General features: G+C 48.3%; 1 protein-coding gene and 1 long non-coding RNA gene across 2 annotated transcripts in view; one reads left to right on the top strand and one right to left on the bottom strand.

Annotated features, from left to right (window-relative positions):
* Esyt3 (extended synaptotagmin 3) overlaps positions 1-19,136 on the top strand; it is a 44,034-nt gene extending 24,898 nt beyond the window's left edge. Inside the window, exons 6-23 of the mRNA XM_027414265.2 lie at positions 493-582; positions 1,472-1,527; positions 3,267-3,387; positions 7,463-7,633; positions 8,253-8,335; positions 9,790-9,838; positions 10,261-10,350; positions 10,749-10,811; positions 10,894-10,956; positions 11,423-11,491; positions 11,826-11,912; positions 12,578-12,727; positions 13,151-13,644; positions 14,267-14,365; positions 14,839-14,970; positions 16,717-16,822; positions 17,965-18,014; positions 18,274-19,136. Coding sequence (XP_027270066.1) covers positions 493-582; positions 1,472-1,527; positions 3,267-3,387; positions 7,463-7,633; positions 8,253-8,335; positions 9,790-9,838; positions 10,261-10,350; positions 10,749-10,811; positions 10,894-10,956; positions 11,423-11,491; positions 11,826-11,912; positions 12,578-12,727; positions 13,151-13,644; positions 14,267-14,365; positions 14,839-14,970; positions 16,717-16,822; positions 17,965-18,014; positions 18,274-18,310 — 2,010 coding nt within the window. The 3' untranslated portion in view covers positions 18,311-19,136. The remainder of the gene's footprint in view (positions 1-492; positions 583-1,471; positions 1,528-3,266; positions 3,388-7,462; positions 7,634-8,252; positions 8,336-9,789; positions 9,839-10,260; positions 10,351-10,748; positions 10,812-10,893; positions 10,957-11,422; positions 11,492-11,825; positions 11,913-12,577; positions 12,728-13,150; positions 13,645-14,266; positions 14,366-14,838; positions 14,971-16,716; positions 16,823-17,964; positions 18,015-18,273) is intronic.
* LOC118238708 lies at positions 11,446-15,610 on the bottom strand. The gene is made up of 2 exons (XR_004769728.1): positions 13,935-15,610; positions 11,446-12,787 (listed from the first exon to the last, which is right to left on the bottom strand). It is a non-coding gene; the product is annotated as an uncharacterized LOC118238708 (long non-coding RNA).
* Positions 19,137-19,452: the final 316 nt, after the last annotated feature.

Genomic DNA, 19,452 nt, shown 5'->3' with positions numbered 1-19,452 from the left:
AAAGGACACTGATGGTACCAGGCATGGGCTGGTGACATGGGAGCAGCTGTGAGGTCACATAGTCAGCAAGTGGTGCTGGGCTTCACTAACCTACTGGACCTTGGGCTCTTGAGCCACCTGTATGTACAGTCTCTAAAGGTTTTGTCTGCCTAGGAAAGTGAGGGAGAGCCATAGCTGAGACCCAGGTAGGCCTGGGAGGTGGACATACCCTCTTAAGCTGTGTGCAGATTTGGAAGTGACTTCTGTGTCCCAGCCACCCCATCTGTCCACACACCACAGTGTAGTTAGTTCATGGCTTTTGGTGGCCAGCAGCGGGGTCCTAGCTATGTCTAGGCCCCTGAACATGAACTGTGGGTTCATGATAGCAAGTGACCGAGGTAGGTCACCCTGACAGGGATGGAGGGTGGCATGAGTGACAATGAAGCCATAAGAGGACTGACCTGAGTGGCAGATATGAAAAGAGGTCTGGTCCCTCACAGTTCTGTCTACCAGTTGCAGGGCACCCTGCGTGTCATCCTGGAGCCCCTGCTGGTGGACAAGCCCTTTGTGGGAGCTGTGACCATATTCTTCCTCCAAAAGCCGGTGAGCTAAAGCCTAGGGACAGGCCTGGTGCTCTCCATGAGCCAACATCGGACCTCACATATTGGGATTTAGCCAGAGAATGGACATTGCTTCAACCCACCACAGCTGGACACTTATGGCGGAAACCTAATTGGGTCCTTAAGGCAACCTCAAGGGGTTAGACTGAGCTCTGACCATGATGAGGACCTGAGCTGGAAGAGGGTCACAAGGTCTCAGGAAGGGAGCTGAGACAAACCTGGGCTCTTGAGAGCAGGCCAACCTGGCTGTGTGGCACAGCCCCCTTCTCTGGTGGTCCTGGCATGGAGCCGCAGCCAAAGCTAAGGCTTGGAGTCTTGTTCTAGTTTCATTCTGTTGTTGTATTCAAACACTGACTAGAAGCCACTTAGGAGAGGAATGGGTTTATTTCAGCATATGGTTAACAGTCCATCACTGAGGGACATCGGGGCAGGAATTCAAGCAGAGACCTAAGGCAGACACCATAGAGGAAATCTACTTGCTAGCTCACTTAGTCTCATGCTTACCTAGCTTTCTTATATAGCCCAAGACCCCTCCTGCCTAGGGAATAGTATCACCCACAGTGGGTGGGTGGGCCCCTCCTATATCAATTAACAATCAAGACGCCCTCCTATGTATGATCGGGGAAATCCCTCAGTTGAAGCTTCTCAGCTGGCTCTAAGCCGTGACAAGTTGACAAAGCTAGCTAGGACACTCTCCCATGCCCCAGGGCAGGTTTGGCAGGCTGAGAGACATCCTCCCTACCTTAGTCCTGCAGCAGGGGCATCCCCGCAAGTAGGCTTCTCCCTTTTGGGGGTATGAAGAGTTTGGAAAAAGATATCAGTCCTGGGTTCCCAGCTCTTTGAGCCTAGCACCCTCGCTCTGCCCTCTGCAGCACCTGCAGATCAACTGGACCGGCCTGACCAACCTGCTGGACATGCCAGGTATCAAGTAAGTGCCTGGGGGCGGGCAGGCTCCCTGGAGTCCTTACAGTGCTGTGAGCAGCACCGAGGCTACACCCTCTACCCCACCCTGCTTAAGGAGTGGGAAAAGGGGACACGTACTGGGGGACACGTGTGTGTGTGTGTGTGTGTGTGTGTGTGTGTGTGTGTGTTGTTGTTGTTGTTGTTGTTGTTGTTGTTGAAGACAACAACCTGTGGACAGGTGCACACACTCCTGCTAAGAACTTTGCTCAATGCTAGACTGAAGGGCCAGGCTGTCTTGAGGTTCCCAGAGCACATACATGCACATATATGTGGTAGAATCATCCTGTGTGTGGAAGACAGGTGAGTGTCCTCACTTTCACCCTTCACTACCCCAGTGCAGTGTGAAGCCCGGGTGGCTCCTGTGACCATGGTTGACATGCACAGAGAAAGAAAGGGGTCATTTTCCCAGCAGAGGCCAACATCATTGGATTTGCCTCTCCAGGAGGAAGGGTCATCTGAACTGGTCGGGAAAGCTATTGGCTGTCTCTCTAGGCCCCAAGGAGGGCCATCCATATGCTCACTGGGCTGGTCCCCTTGATCTCATCATTCTAAATGAAGAGAATCCAGTCCTGCACCTTTCCTTCCATTCTTTGAAAATTTTAAACATGGATACAGTGAAATCTGTTCATCATCCACTTCCTCTTCTAACTCTCCCTGGCCCCCAACACACCCTCCTCCCAACTTCATGTCCTCTTCTTATTGTTATTTTAAATAACCCATGAAGTCCAATTAATGCTGCCTATCTGTGCATGAGTGTGGGGCCATCTACTGAAGCATGGAAAATCTACCAGTGGCCACACCCCCAGGAATGATTCTCCCTCTACCAACAGCTGTCCATTGCCAAAGGATTCTCAGTTATTGGTGAGGCCTAGAGAGCTCCTCCCCATTTAGGCTTAAATTTTGGCTGCTTGGATCTTGTGTATGTCCTGTGCAGGTAACCACAGCTGCTCTGAGTTCATGAGCATGATAGCCATGGCATGTCCAGGAGCCAGCATGTAACTTACCTGTCCTCTGGCTCTTCCTTCTTCCACCTCCTGCTCCATGGTGGTCCGTGAACTTTGGTAAGGGCGTTGATGAAGATGTCCCATTTAAGCAGTCATGCACTGCTATTCAAAGGAGACTTTTTGAGCACCTATTGTGTGCTGGTCCTGCTCTGGGTACCGCCCCCCCTGTGGGGGAAGGTGAGCCAAAGAATGGAGAGTGTCACAGGGTCAAGGAGGAGAAAGGCTTCAGTGGCCGGCTGTTAGGTCTTCTTATGACCTCAGCACTGTTCTCGGTGCTGTACCCACCAATCCCTTCACTTCTACTCCAGGGGCAGCCATTAGCAGCCCTGTGTCAGGACACTGATGTCAAGGGACACCCATCTGAGGCAGGGCAGCTAGGGAGAAGGAATGGGAATCTGGACCTAGGCCTGGGATCGGTCCTTAAAGCGCTCTGTGTTGCCTGGGAACAAAGCAGGGCCTTTTTTAAATTATTATTATTGGGGATAGGGAGTGCAAGCAGGATGCTGTTCCTTGGGTCAATATGTCTACATCTCAGAATGAATATCCGCTTCATGCCCAGCAGCTGATCAGGAAGAGATAAGTGTTGCCTCTGGTGGAGCCTTCTGCCAGGCTAGTCTCTCAGTGCCAGCACTGAGGAATGGTACAGGCTCAGGGAAGCAGTCACCCACCCCTCCCCAACTGGTCATGCCTGATGTTTCAGTGATGTATCAGACAGCCTGCTGGAAGACCTCATTGCTGCCCACCTGGTGCTGCCCAACCGTGTGACTGTGCCTGTGAAGAAGGGGCTGGATATAACCAACCTGCGCTTCCCTCTGCCCTGCGTGAGTACCAGCAGCTGGCTCCAGAGCATCAGGTCAATGAGGGAGGGACGCTGGCCAGGGCTGGGTTCTGAACAGTGCTCATTGGTGGTCATCGTCATGCTCTAGTGTGAGGCCATGGCAACCCATTTCACAGGGGCCAGAGACGGGGAAGGGTGTGTGACTTACCCAAAGTCACCATCTGGGAAGAGGCAGCACCCATGTAGTTGTACCATGTTCCTGTCCCCAGTGTAGCTTGCAATTGAACTGTAGGAAGGCACTCCATGACCCCCGAGGTCCCCCTTCCTCCCTCAGGAGGGCTCCTTGACTCTGTTCAGTGGTGGAAAGGACCTTGGCACCTACAGAAAAGGAAGGTTCGTGGTTGAACTAGGATGCGAATTCTTTGGGACCTGAGCTGAGCCCACTTCCCCCAACTTCCTGAGGTCCATTCATGAGGCACCTGGAGATTGCCCTACAAAAAAGTAGCACTGGCTAAGGGGCTGCAGTTAGAGGCCCTGGAAGAGGAAAACATATCCATTTCACCCTCTGCCAGGTGAAAAGCTTCAGTCCTTCTGCTCATGCTCCACCCGACACATACTGTAGTGCACACAAGTTCAGGGATATGGGCTGGCTAGGGAGGCAGCGTGGACCTCCCCAGCCTTCCCATGGCAGCTCACTGGCTTTCATTACAGTACATATGCAACAGCCCCGTAACAATGTAAGCACCATCTCACGCATGGAAGAATTCCTAAAAGCATGGTGTTCTCAAATGTGCATATCCCACTAGGGCTGCACTGACAATTTGCCACATTTAGAACTCTTTGGGAGATAACTTCTGTGCGTTTTTTGGTAACCGGTCATGAACATTTACATCTATTTCATTCCATTCTCTATCCTCAAGCTTTACCTTTTAATTTTCTGTCATTATATAACACAGCTGTGTGTTTCTAAAGGCTAATACCAAACTGCATCTTAAGGAGCTTCACTACTTCTTGTTCCTTTCCCCCACCCCCACCCCCACCCCACCACAGAAGAAATGGCTTTCTTCCCATTGTATGTGAGTGTTAGTAAATGTGAACACATAAACATACACAGTCATATGTGTACATCTTTGTTTATGTCCATAATCCCCATGTCTTTTTATTTTTAGGTCTTGATTAGTTCTTTGAGAATTTCATATAGTATATTTTGGAGAGGGGAGATGGACACAAAGGCCATGGAGGCCCAGTCCAATTAGCTAAGGAGCTACCGGCAACTGATAGTTGCTAGGAGAAGGAGAACTAACCTACCAGCGGCTATAACCTGACTTTCCGTCTCCCTGGAACTTTGTTTGTTTGAGCTTGCACAGGTCTTGGGCATGCTGCCACAACCACTGTGAGTTCCTATATGCAGCTCCCCTGCTATGTCTGGAAAATACTATTTCTTTGTAGCCATCCAACACCTCTGACTCTCACAGTCTTTCCACTTCCACAATGATCCCTGAGGTAGGTTGTGATATATCCACTCTAGGGCTGAGCATTCCAGTCTCTTGTTTTCTGCACCTTGGTGAGTTATGGGTCTCTGTGCCAATCACCACCCACTGCAAAAAGAAGCTGCTGTGGTGAGGGCTGAGAGATGCTCTGATATACGGTTATAACAGTAAGTCATTGGGAGTCAGTTTAATACTGCATTCATTTAGCAAAATAGTGGTATATTCTCCCCTGAAGCCCTGGACTGTCTAACTATAGACTCGAAACCAGTAAGAGTCCCAGGTATGGATTTCATTTTGTGGAGTGAGCCTTAAGTTCAGTCAAAAAGTGGTTGTTTACTCCTATATTTCTGCTGCTGTTGTACCAGTGGACATATATTGCCAGGCCAGTCATTCTTGCAGCTTTCAGGGTTCACAGCTAGGTAAGGTTGATGGCTTTTCTCCTCCAATAACATGCATAGCACCATGAAAGTTAGCCAGTAGAAAATGAAGCCTCCAGGTCAATGCCAGCCTGATCTCTCCAAGTTCCATGACTTAAGGATATGATATCTTCAGCAACAGGGTTGTCTTAGGTTTTGTTTTGTTTTGTTTTTTGTTTTTCGAGACAGGGTTTCTCTGTGCTAGTTAGGGTTTTTATTGCTCTGAAGAGAAATCATAACCACAGCAACTCTTATAAAGAAAACATAGTTTCAGGGTTCAGTCTGTTATCATGGTGGGTAACATGGCAGTGTGCAGGCAGACATGGTACTGGTTACATCTTGATATGCAGGCCACAGGAAGTTGAAAGTCACATTGTGGGAAGTTTGGGCAAAAGAAAACTCAAAGCCAGTCCCCACAGTGACACACTTCCTCCAAAAAGGCCACACCTCCTAATAGTGCCATTCCCTTTGGGGGGCATTTTCTTTCACATCACCACAAGGGTCTTACCAAGTTCTGGAGAGTAAACAAGAGCATTGACAATAGACTGTAATGTTTGGGAGTATGTGAAGCCAACAATTCCAACAGAGGTAACCTATTCCTGGCACTTGAGTTCTTGTTAGCCTGTGAAGTATAGCGGGAACACTGTCACCCTACTGTTAGAGTAACTCTGTGTGTGTGTGTGTGTGTGTGTGTGTGTACACTTTAGGAAGCTTCTACAGAAGAAAAGGCCTTAAGTGGTAGTTATCATGGTCCCCATTTCTTTGATAGGTGTTAATGTACTATTTCCCTTCCTTGCTTTTATTGCTAAAACTATCACAGAACCCCGATGCCACAGTACAGATAGAGCCTTCTGCATTCCTGCTGATGGCTGCAAAGTGCTTCACTGTGGGAGGTACTGTCACTACACCACAGCCCTGTTGATGGATAGTCAGGTTGTGTCTGGACTTTGTTGCTACAAACAATAGTACAATGAGCAGCCTGTGTGCGGCTCTTTTATGATTTTCCAGTGTGCCCATGGATAGATCCCCCAAAGTGGTTTTGGAGATCAAAGAAAATGTGTATTAACTGGTTTTAAAAAACATCTAGGATGGGGCTGGAGAGATGGCTCAGAGGTTAAGAGCACTGGCTGCTCTTCCAGAGGTCCCGAGTTCAATTCCCAGCAACCACATGGTGGCTCACAACCATCTGCAATGAAATCTGATGCCCTCCTCTGACCTGTAGGGATACATGCAGACAGAATACTATATACATAATAAATCTTTAAAAAAAAAAACACATCTAGGAAAGAGGCATACCCTGAGACTCATGAACGATGACTTTCCAAATGGCTTTGTGTTTCTTTTCAACAGTGGGAGTGTGGGGAAAGGGTCTGCCCTGTGGTGGGTGATACTTGGGGCATTTACACAGAGACCTATCACCAGTGCAGGCAGGCCCACAGCATGCTGCCTGGAGTATCCTTAGTGTTCAGTTTATGGACAAGTTTCACAGTAGTGCTGAAGTGTAGCACGGATAAAAAAAAACCCAGAGATAGATAATGGGGTTCAAGCTGATGGACAGATAAGCAAAGCAGCCAGCTACTAGCTTTTACCTCTACCTCAGACTGAGAGGGTGATCCTATCTCCACAAATCCTCAGAATGAAGTCTCTCAGACTGCACTGAGCTCCTGCCTTAAATTTTCTCTAGTTCTGGGATTAAAGATGTGAGCTCTGTATCTGTTTTAGACTGATTCACTCATATTCCAGGGTGGCCTTGAACTCACAGAGATCCAATCTGCCTCTGTCTCCTGAGTGCTGGGATTGAAGGTGGGGATACCACTGCCTGTCCTCTAGGGTTAACTAGTGGCCTAGTGTGTGTGTGGAGGGGGGGTGGGGGGACACTAATTAGTGGCTTAGCTCTGCATTCTGATCTTCAAGAAAGGTTTACTAGATTACAAAATATCACCACAATGAAGGAAGGAGGGACAGAAACAGCCTCAACTGAACCAGCTGTTCATGTCAAGTCTGGAAGAGTGTGTGCCAGAGCCTTGGGCAGAGCAGTGGACCCTGCCACCAACTATTGTGTGGCCTTGGCTAGGTCACTGCCTAGCTGCCATCTTTGTCTATACTGTGGAAGGGGCAGCAGTGACCTCTGGTGGCTTTGGCCCTGGGATCCTGGACTTGAGGCTGGCAAGTCAAGGACGCAGTTGTGACCCGGGACTTGGGTGTTTCTCAGGGGGTGATCAGAGTCCATTTGCTGGAGGCCGAGAAGCTGGCCCAGAAGGACAACTTCCTAGGGCTTGGAGGCAAGTCAGACCCATATGCCAAGGTGAGCATTGGCCTGCAGCACTGCCGGAGCAGGACTGTCTACAAGAGCCTGGACCCCACCTGGAATGAAGTGTTTGAGGTAAGGTTCTCTTCGATCTGTCTAGGAAGTCCTAGTGTCTCCAGGCGTCATACTGGGCTATGATGAGCACAGTGGCTCTCATGGCCCAACAGGCAAACCAGGGTTCGGGGAGAGACTTGTTAATGGGCAGGCAGATCTTTGTATGCCCCACCCAGCAGGTGCACAGGTAGGCTATTCTGACCCTGTTTTCAGTGCCCAAGTGGAAGGGAAAGAACAGTGCACAGGCGGTTCCTATGGCTCCAGCCTTGCCTGTTTCTGGAGGGGTGGAACCGACAGCCTGTCAGTCATGTTTCAGGGCCACCCCCTAGCTGCCCCTTTCCTTTTAACACTATCTACATGCTCTGCTACATCTGGCCCCAGACAGTGGAAGCAGGATAAGAAAGGGAAGCTTAGTTCCCTGATGTCCCACAGCCCCCAGGTGAGGAGAGTGTGACAGCACGAGGCAGAGCAGATGGCAGCCAGTGTCCTCCAGGCACCATGCTATGGCGTGCTTGTGCTGTATCTGCTGCTCTGCTTCCTTCTAGGCAGGGCCCTAAGCTGGGCTTTGGCTGCCTGTGGGTTGTAAGGTCTGATTCAGCAGTCAAGACCTGCAGGGCAAGATGCTTCTCTCTCCTTGCAGTTCATGGTGTATGAAGTGCCTGGGCAGGACCTGGAGGTGGGCCTGTATGATGAAGATACCGACAGGGATGACTTCCTGGGCAGGTGAGGGCGTGGGGATCTGGGCTTTGGAGCTTCTTCACTGCTTGGGGTATATAAGGCTGGACCTTGGGGCATTTAGAGGGCACAGGCCTCACTACTTAGTGACTTTCAACTCTATGACCATTGTGACAGACTGTACTAGGCAATCTGCTCTAGTATGGTGCAGTCCTGTTACAAACCACCCCGAGTGTCTCCAGCCTGACCTAGGCTCTGGAGGAGAAGGTAATAGAGTGGACTCCAGGGCTGGCTCATGTCCCCACTGAGAATTTACCCAGAGTCCCATTTGGAACAGTGACCAAGGTGACATGATGATTAGGTGCTCCACTTGAAGAAGCCTTGGTCACTCCCCATGTGCTGATACCCAGAACTCAAGGCTGTGGAAGGATTGAAGTGACCCCCCTGGGCTGCTTGATGGAATCTCACTTTTAGTCTAGACAAGTTCTGCCTTGAGGAACCACCTATAAAGGCACTAGACCTTAAATGCTTACTGTCAAAGTCTCTATGGCCATGTAACCTCCTCCTCCATCTAGGAAGACACTGGCTGAATGTTTGGATATAGAGCTTGTGTGGTATGCTATGGATTAAGGAAAGGCACAGTGTAGGTGGATCCAGCCTCCAGAAGAGGGGCCGGGATGTACTTTTGCCTGTGTCAGTGAGAAGAGGAGCATGAGGGGGTGACATAGCTGGTTATTCCTTAGGGCAGGAGGCAGGTGAAGAAGTGACTTGAATCTTCTGCCCTGTATATGCAGCTTGTTTCCCTGAGTATGGAGTTATAACAAGTTTAAACATGACCAAATAAATAGAAGACACTGCTCATGCTGGGTACCCATCATTTCTAGTTTCTCCGCGGTGAGACTCCAGTACAGTGTTGTAGGTGGGAAGTGAGGCTTGCAGCACTTGCCTTCCAGGGCTGAGTTCAGGTACATGGTGAATGCATGTTCACTTCTGAGTCACATAGGAACTGCATCCTCCCTCTGGCTGGCAGGACCTACGGGTTGGGTTTGGCTCATGATATGCTAGGGGAACATTGTGACATGGGACTTCCTGGCTTCCTCACACATATATCATCAGTTAGTGCCACCTGCAGGGCACTGGTACCAGTTTTAAGTCAGAGGGGCATTTAACTGTTAAAGTACCTCTGGCATTTAGATGGCACAGGTTCAGCCAGGAAGCCAGATTCCTGCAATGCATGGACGGTTTTGCACAATGAAGAATCACCTCACTCAACGTGCCAACATCCGTGTTGTTGAAAAACCCAGAGGTGATAAATGCAGACCTCTGCTTGTCCCCTCTGGGGCTGGGAGCCACTCCCTCCCCACAGCATAAGTCCAATGGAGCATAAGGTTAGCTAGTCCTTCCCTTCTCTCGAGCTGCAAATGGTCTCCACTGTTTACCTGGGATGGAGGAGACGCTGTCCCAGTGGCCACGGTTGTTCTTACGGTCTCCCTGTCTTCCAGCCTGCAGATCTGCCTCGGAGATGTCATGATGAACAGAGTGGTGGATGAGGTAGCGCACCCAGCCGCCCGGGGATCCCAGGGACACCCCTTTCAGTGCATGGCTGTAGCAGGCCACTTCAGCCATCTGCCCCTATGCGATGGGCCCTCTCTCTTCAGGGCTGTCCCCGTACTCATTCTCAGGGACAATGGGTGAGGCCCAGATGGCTGCAGGGAGGCCTGTAGGGCTGGAGTTAGAAGTCCACAGACTAAGGGAACTTGGCAAGGGAAGTCAAATTCTTGAGGAAGGAGGCTGGACCTGGGTTTTTCTGTCCCCGAGTTTAAGACTTCTGCCCCCATCTGCCAGTCCCACAGCCTCTGCTGTGCCTTCTTTGGGTTGGTTAACCTTTCCCCTAGTATGAAAACTAAGCAGCCCCCAAACTCTGAGTAGCACATCTCCACCCTGAGCTTTCCTCTCCTCCTCCTGCCCCACAGTGGTTTGTCCTGAACGACACAACCAGTGGGAGGCTGCACCTGCGCTTGGAGTGGCTGTCCCTGCTCACTGACCAGGAAGCCCTGATGGAGGTGAGTGGGTGGCGGTGGCTCCGTCACAGAAAGGATTGTCAGGGGAGGAGACCCACTTCTCCCTACTGTGTGCAGGTAGAGGCCAGGCAGGCAGGACCCTGCCCCCCATTTACTGCTCTTTTCCTAGAGAGCATGTCCGTCTAGCTCTTTTCACCAGGGCAGCTCCTCGTCCCTCAGGAAAGATGGGGTCCTTAGAGCTCTGTGTCACCCAGTTTCATAGGGACATCTCCCTGTGTCTGACATGAGCATGTCCTGCTGTAGATGAGCTCTCAGACAACATACAGCTGGTTGTTAGTTGGCGGGCTGTCTGGCTTCCTTCTGCCCTGTGTAGACTTTTCCAAAGCCTGCCTGTCTTCCTGGTTCTGGGACTACTCAGTGAGGTCTGTGTCTGTTTGCAGGACCATGATGGCCACTCCTCCGCCATCCTCGTGGTCTTCTTAGAAAATGCCTGCAACCTGCCGGTGAGTCATGATACCCATCTGCCTTAGGCTCGTCACAGCGAAATGCCCATGTGTTGTTTTAACCCCAATTCTTGTGCTGCAGAGAAACCCTTTTGACTACCTGAATGGTGAATATCGAGCCAAAAAACTCTCCAGGTTTGCCAAAGTAAGTGCATATAGCTGAGAAGCTGACTCCTTTCCCCTGAAGTGACTGCAGCCAGGACCTGTCTGTCACGCAGCCTGGGCTTACTAGGTCTACTGTGCAAGGTACTAGGCTTGATGATTCATTGTCCTGGAGTCCCATAGTATGTATGTATTCCAGGTTTTCTTGTTTTGGGCAAGAGTGGTTGCCATTTTATAAAACGGACCCAGAAGGTGGAGGGCCTGGGCATAGTGGAAGATGGAACTGGACATGTTTGTTGTAGTTCTTGTCTCTGGTCTGCAGCTCAGGGTTCCTCCTCGGGATTAGCACAGTGCTCATGCCATAGTGCAGCCTTGGACATCAGGCAGATTTTTCACCAGCAGGAGCTGCCCTACAACTCGTTAGCATGCCTGACGGGGAGGAGTGAGCATGGGGAAAGGTGAGCTGTCTTGGGCCCACCCTAAAAACATTGTGGGTTTCCCCCTTACAGAATAAAGCCAGCAGAGACCCTTCTTCGTATGTCAAGCTATCTGTAGGCAAGAAGACATTTACTAGTAAGGTAAGACAGTTCTGTGTAGGCCTGCGGTAAGGAAATGGCACTCCCACCCCTTTTTTAAGGAAAGGCACAGTGAAGGGAACTCCCACACTGAATGCCTAGAAAGCCTTCGGAATCCCTTCCCTATGTGGCTTTTTCATTCAAAATCGAAAAACTACAGAGCTAAGTGACTCCACCAAGGATGGGGCAGCAGAATTAGGGTTTATCTTGGGGCATGGTCTGAAGCCATGCCTTTCCTGTAACACTGGCTGTCCCCTGGCTCCTCATGGCAGCCGGTGGTCACACAGAGCAGAGCATATCCAACCCGGCCCTTAAATGATCTCTCTTCTGTTCTCAGACCTGTCCCCACAGCAAGGACCCTGTATGGAGCCAGGTGTTCTCCTTCTTCGTGCACAGTGTGACAGCTGAGCAGCTCTGCCTGAAGGTTTGCTGGAAGCTGGGCTCTGGGGACAGCTGGGAACTTTCTAGGCCAAGGGCAGGAGAGAGTTTTCTGTGTACCTTGGGCAGCTCCACCAGTAGTCAGCCCCCTAGTGTGTGGGAGGATATGGGGCCCCACAAACTCTCAGCCGCTTGAGGCTGGTGCCCAAGGTCACCATGTAAGAGAATGTGGGAAGACCAACCATTAATTCCCTTAGTTCTCCTTGCAGTGATCTTCACAGTGGGAGAGTCCTGGGCTAAGATCTGCACGAGTTCCCTCCTTTTGACAGGAGCAAATAGAGCTAAAGCAACCATCTGCCCAAGTGTGCATGGCCTACAAGTGCTAGAGCTGAATGAGATTGTTTTGAGCCCTGAATTGAGCCTAAACACCCTACCATACTGCAGGCCCAAAAGCCCCGCTGGCCCTGGGTGTATGCCAGACTGGCCTCATGCAGACCAGGATCACCTCCACCATAAGTCACTCCCTTCCCTAGATCCAGGCAGGTACAAGGTCTGGTCTGTTGCCAATCCCATCCGCAGAATACCACCAGATGCTAATTGCTCTGCAGTGTATACTTATTGAAGTAAGCTCAGACTCAGTAGGGCCAGATGGCAGTGGTGGCATAGTGGGCTTAGGGCACCCACTGGCTTTGTGACTGGCCCACTGCCCAGGTGCTGGATGATGACCTGGAGTGTGCTCTGGGCGTGCTGGAATTTCCCCTGTGCCAGATCCTCCCCTGTGCCAACCTCACCCTTGAGCAGCGCTTCCAGCTGGATCACTCAGGCCTGGACAGCCTCATCTCCATGAGGCTGGTGCTCCGGGTAAATATCTCCTTTCTCAGTGGGTAGGGCTGGCGTGGAACAGGCCTCAGGCCTGAGTATCTGTTGAATGCAGAAGTCAGGAGAGAGGTTTATGTCTCCATCTACTCATTGGGTTAATGCATTAAGGATAAACTCAGAGAGCGGCTTCCTTGATGTTGCATTAAGGGATGAAAACTTCAACAGGCGGGGTGCACAGTAGGACAGCAGGTTAATTAAGTACAGTCTTAAATGCTGTCAAGGGTATTAGTAACTTTGCTGTGAGGTCTGCCAAAAGCTCAGTCTCTTTGGGGCCAGGAGATATTTTCAAAAAATATATCAGCCATCATCTCTTTGTTGCTTCAAACCCTGCCGTTTCATTCATCTAACCCTTCCTTCTAGAACTTCCCCTTACCTTCTGTTCCCAACCCTGTGATCTGCTTCCAGTTCTTACGTGTGGAGGAACGAGAGCTGGGAAGCCCATATACTGGACCTGATGCTGTAAAGAAAGGCCCTCTGTTCATCAAGAAGGTGGCCACCAACCAGGATCACAAAACCCCATCCCAGGGAGAAGGCCCTGCAGATGTGACAAGTGCCTCAGATCTTGCCTCTGACATTAAGGGAGCCTCCAAGAGCACAGATACCAGCAGTGCTACTACTAAAGCCACTGAGCCTGAGCCCCAAGAGACAGGCCTGGAGCCCAAAGGCAAGGACAGTGCCAAAGGGCTCTGTGAGCCCGTGGGGAAGAAGAGGATCCCAGCTACCATCTTTCTGACTGTCCCAGGCCCCCACTCCCCTGGGCCCATCAAGTCACCCAGACCCATGAGCCGCCCTGCCTTCCCATTCGTATGGCCACCCACAAGGCTGGCTCCCAGCATGTCCTCACTCAACTCCCTGGCCTCTTCCTGCTTTGACCTAACAGATGTCAGCCTCAACATTGTGTATGCATCTCTCTGCTTGATCTTCTCTAATATAACCTGCATGGAAAGTAGGTCCTTGGATGGAGGAGTAGATAGGAACTTACAGACCTGCACGAGTCCAGGTTTCTCACAGCATGTCTTTACAAGAGCAGCCTGGACTAATAGGAAGAACATGGGGTGAGGGGCAAGCCCTACTCTTGGTTTACAGTTCTGGCTACATAATGACTTCAGTTATAAAAGTCCCTTCCATAGAAACATTTCCTGAATTCTGAATATAGGGGGATAACATGAAAGGTTTAGAATGTACTTACATAATAAGTGGCTGCCATGTATTAAGTGCTTCCTATGGCTTAGCAAGTTATCTGATTTAATTCAATCTTCATTATAACCCTACAAGACAGAAGAGACCATTATAAAATCCCAATTCCCTCAAGCCCCACAAGCAATCAGGATATAAGGGCTAATCCATTTTAGGGTTTATTTATGCTTTCTGCTGAGAAGTAGGATAATTACTGAACGCTGGATGGAACCAGAATTATTGACCCAGATGAGTCTGTGTTCCTTACATAGACATCCTCCTCTACCTTCAGGTGAAGGGAGAGGAACAGTTCTTACTGTGACAGGCTCCCCTTTTTTCCCACAGAGATGAGGATCCTAGGCAGCGCCGGCTGGGTGAGATTCAGCTCACAGTGCGCTATGTGTGCCTTCGACACTGTCTCAGGGTGCTAGTCAACGGGTGCAGGTAAAGAGATTCTGGGACCATGGAGTCTTTTGCAAGTATCAGGTGACCATATAGAAGGGGTGCTTAGAGTGATGACAAGAGCCATGTACTTCTAAGTGACATTTGAGGACCTATAGGCCATGGGTGGCAAAAATCCTCAAAGGGACATGTTGAGTGGTCATTCTTTGTTGGTACTGATGGGCTCAAGAGTCAAGGGCTCTGCTCAGACTCACTACTGTCTTGGGGTGGCCAAGGGCAAGTAGGTCTTCTAAGCAGGAACCCCAACTTCCTTAGGTACAAAGTTCTTGGTTCTATCTCAGACAGCACAAAAATGTGTACAATCAAAAACTCAGTCGATATCTTGTCCTTTACTTCTGTAGGCTTTTGCCTTTTGTTTGAGTACAGAGAATTTTAATCCTCTAGCCCATCTAATCCCCAGTGGTACAGCTTTCTCCCAAATGACTACTCAGGGACTCTTTTTCTCTGCACATCAGAAACCTGACACCATGTACCAGCAGTGGAGCTGATCCCTATGTTCGCATCTACCTATTACCAGAAAGGAGATGGGCCAGTCGCAAGAAGACCTCAGTAAAGAGGAAGACACTGGAGCCCCTATTTGATGAAACGTGAGTAGAGCAGGGCTTAGCCAACCACCTATTTTCATAGAACTGAGTGCCAAACACTGGCAGGTTCAAGCGGAAGGAAACCTCGGGCCTGGGCTGACCAGGGCAAAGTGCTGACCTCATGAAGCACCTATATACTTTTTAGTGGGGAAAAGGCTGCTAGGGCAGTTTATCCAAAAATGCGATCAAGCTGCTCACATTTGCTGCTCTGAAGAGGATAAAATGTTCACAGTGGTGGGATAGTGCATACTCCCAGCTCTATGGCCTTTCTTCCCTCCTGAAACATAACAAGGTTGGCAGGTAAAAGAGATCCTTTCTCTTCATCTACATCTTTGAGAACAACACTTACAGACAGGCTGACTCAGCATATTCTTGCTTTTGATGATGAGTCCAGTGGTAACAAGTCCCTAAATTTTTTTTCTTATGTGTATTCCACGTCTGTAGTAGTGCCTTCAGAGTCCAGAAGAGGGTGTTTGATCCTCTGCAGCTGCAGTTAATGGTCTTGAAGCACCTGATGTGGGTACTGAGAATTGAGCTAAAATCCTATGCAAGAGCAGTGTCTTAGGGTTTCTATTGCTGTGAAGAGACACTGTGATCACAGGAACTCTTATAAAGGAGAACATTTAATTGGGGTGGCTTACATTTTCAGAGGTTTAGTCCATTACCATCATGGTGCAAAACCATGGTGTGCAGGCAGACATGGTGCTGGAGAATGAGCTAAGAGTCCTATATCTTGATCCACAGGGAACAGGAAGTGGTCTGTCTCACTAGATATAGCTTGAGCATAGGAGACCTCAAAGCCCACCACCTACAGTGACACACTTCTTCCAACAAACCCACACCTCCTTCTAATAGTACCATTCCCTTTGGGGGCTATTTTCTTTCAAGCAGCAAGTGTTCTTAACCACTAGGTCACTGTATTCTTGGTATCCTCCTCTGGTTTGCAGTCCTAAGACAAAACATTTCTAGCCAGGTTGGAAACATGATTTTTCTTTTCCTCTTATTTTAATTAATCATAACTAAAAGGCTGGAACCAAGTCCTCTTTGGTCTATGTATATCCTTATCAAGAATGACTGCAAGAAAGCCCATCGAACATTCACTGAACCCTATGACAGGCACACCAACCACAGCCACAAAGTGTACCCTGTCTTGAAGAATAACTCTGACACAATTATACAAATATGTTAAAATGGACACAAAAGAACACAGGAGGGAACAACTGATTATCAAGACAATCTGTTAGACATTCTTTCTAAAAATTACGAGATAAAAGCTAGGGTTATCTGAAGGCAGACTGAGCAAACCTCACCCTAAATAGAAACCTAGAAGTAAGGTTCCAGGTGGCTCTCTGATGAGGCTGATTATGACACAGACCTCTGAGGGACTCAGTCATTATTTTCTATGAATCTCCAGCAAGCCTACCTCCTGAGCATCCTGGCCTTCTGCTGTCAGAACAGGGGGATGTTCCTCTGGGTGGGTCCAGATGAGGATAGCAATGAAATTGCAGGCAGTGTAGAGTCAGGATGCAACACACCCCAGACAGCAGCCATCTGAGAGGCTTATCACAGGCGGTCTCTTGACACTTAGTAGATTTAGGTGACACCGTTACCTGTGAACCTAGGAGCCAGTGCTGATTCTGTCACTTTTAAAAATTGACAGTTTTTGTTTTAGTGGGAAGTGGAAGAAACACTGTTTTCAACAAAGGTGATTACATATAAATCTAATTTTTAATGTTTTGACTTTTAAAGATTTGAATTTTTTGTTCCCATGGAAGAAGTACAGAAGAGATCACTGGATGTTGCAGTGAAAAACAGTAGGCCTCTTGGCTCACACAGAAGAAAGGAATTGGGAAAAGTAAGTAGTTGTCATTTCCTTGAATCCTAACACCTGATGGAACCAGTCCAGCTCTTATTAGAGCAGAACGTGGAAGGAGGGACAGCCTCCTTGAAAGGACTGTTTGTTTCATATTCTTCAGACCTAATATAGAAATATAAACTCGTGTATAGACTTTAACAACCCTGAGACTATCCAAATTCCATATTCTGTAAGTATGTGGCATCTACTCTGGTATTATCTATTACTTTTATAAATAGATCATTAAAAAAAAACTTAGATTGAATTAGATCAAGGTTTCTGTGTTAACAGAATTTTACTTAGAGGAAATATAATCCCAGGAGTGTACCAAGAAGACTCTGCCATAGCATTCGTGCACTACTGTAATTTTATCTTAATAATTACCTTCTGCACTCATCTCTGTACCGCCTACTTCTATAAAACTGCCAGTATTTTCTGCCTATGAAGCAGATGGTATTATGCTCATTTTTATGGGTAAGTTTTCATAAATAAACTTGAAAATTAAGTATTGTAATTCATGAAGATATTCTTTGAATATCTCAAATTGTATTCCAAACAGGAACAGCTTTTGTTTTTGAGACAGTTACGTGTAACTAACTACATAGCCCTGGCTGGTCTCAAACTTCACAGAGTTCCACCTGCCTTGGTTGGCCTCCTGAGTGCTGGGTAGAAATAGTTCTAGAACACTGAGGCTGATGTTTGCATTTTCTCTGGAAAGGCTCCAGGATGAAGGGGAAATACCCTGATGGATGGATGGGGGAGGGTTCAGGGAGCCCCACCCACAGCTGAGGAGCTATTGGCAGTCAATAGGAGGGGGACCATTCTTCTTTTGGGGCATGGCCACTGGTAGGTCTCCTTTGCTCCATACTATGCACATATGAACAGCACTAATTGGATTTAGTGGGTTATTAAAAAAAAAAAAAAGACATAAAGTTGGGATGTGGCTCTAGTGGGAGCTGGAGGAGGAAATGGGGACATGTGTGGATACGAATATTTTTAATTATATATGTGTATGAAATTCTTAAAGGATACATTTTTTAAAAAAGAAAATACCCAGCTGAAAGCTGCGACCCTTCACTCTCAGCCCAGTTTGTCCCAGAGTGTTCCCATTTAACACGGTGCTAATATTTGTGATTGTGTAGGTACTGATTGACTTATCAAAAGAAGATCTAATCAAGGGCTTTTCACAGTGGTAAGTGTGCCTTTTCATCATCACTGTTAACTAGAGAGGACACTGTCTCAGGCTGCTGCCCTGCTCTCCAGACTTCTCTCCTTTTCAGTATTGCAGACTGTTGGTCTGCCTGCAGCCCTCTGTAAATGGAGAACTAATCCTGGCCAGCAGCTCCCAGACAACTAGTTGGGTTCGGCCGTCTCCAGAGACTATGCTGCTTGTGTTGTAGCAGCCCCACCTTCTCATGACTAACACAAGTCCAAACGTGACTGTCTTACAGGTATGAGCTGACTCCAGATGGACAGCCCAGAAGCTGACGAAGAACTGTTATCACCAAATGTTAGAAGGTGTATGGGTGTATTTTGTTATTTAAAGAACATTTATTTGATGAAGGTATATATTGAATGAACTCTACATGACTGGATAGTAAAGGGGAAGATTGTGTAAAAGAAATATTTCTGATAATTCCATTAGTTCAAAACCAGAAATTGTTCACATCTCATTTAGGACTTGCTTGAAGGTAGTATGCAAGAGACAGTGCCCCGTCCCCAACACCAGGGTGGGGTAGCTGTTCAAACAGCAGCTACCAGCATTCCTGGGCAGTTCTGACCAAACTCAAAACTGCCCAGAGCTAACACTATCAAAGCCCTTTTGGCCGCTGCCTGTGATGCTTGTGAGCCCAGACGTTTGCCTCTGGTTCTGACTTGGAGCTACAGTGTATTTCCTAGGGGCAACCGTGTTAGAGCAATTGATCTCCTTAACTATCCCAAATTAAATGCTCTGGGAAGGCCTAGGGACAAACCTCTGGCATATGGTGTTATTTCCATAGGAAAATGTAATCCTAGCCCCAAACCCAGGTCTACATGTGAACTCTGGGTACTGGAGGCTGCAGAACAGTCACTTCCCAGGTATAAAAGGAGCTTTTTGTACTTCTCTTAGACAATTTTGAGACTTAGTTCTGCTGTCCTAATAGATGACTGGGTCACCCAAATATACATGTTAAAAGGAAAATATGTAAATTGTATATTTAAACAAGTGCCTTTTACACATTTCAGTTTGTAAGACCAGACTTTTTGTTCTCTCTTATGTTTCTTGGGTAATTGTCAAGGTTACACCTTCATCTTTCATCCACTCAGGCAACACTCCCTGCCGTGTTCCTGTTGTCTTCAATGATGCTTTTCTCTTTTATTTATTATTATTCTGTATATGCTGTGAGCATGGGGTGCCATGTATCATGGCACACATGTGGTAATTAAAGGACAACTTTGTTAACACCTTTATATAAGTTCGAGTCAGGCTTGCACAACAAAGCACCTTTACCCACTGAGCCATCTCACGGGCCCTTCTTCTAAAAGAATGGAAACAGAGTTGGGTATGGCGGCACATGTGTTTTGTCCCAGCACTGGGAGGCAGACCTGTGCATTTAAGGCCAGCCTGGTCTACATAGTAAATTCCAGGC

Source organism: Cricetulus griseus, chromosome 4 (genome assembly GCF_003668045.3).
Source record: "Cricetulus griseus strain 17A/GY chromosome 4, alternate assembly CriGri-PICRH-1.0, whole genome shotgun sequence".
Classification (NCBI taxonomy): domain Eukaryota; kingdom Metazoa; phylum Chordata; class Mammalia; order Rodentia; family Cricetidae; genus Cricetulus; species Cricetulus griseus.
This window is presented reverse-complemented; position numbering and strand designations above follow the sequence as displayed.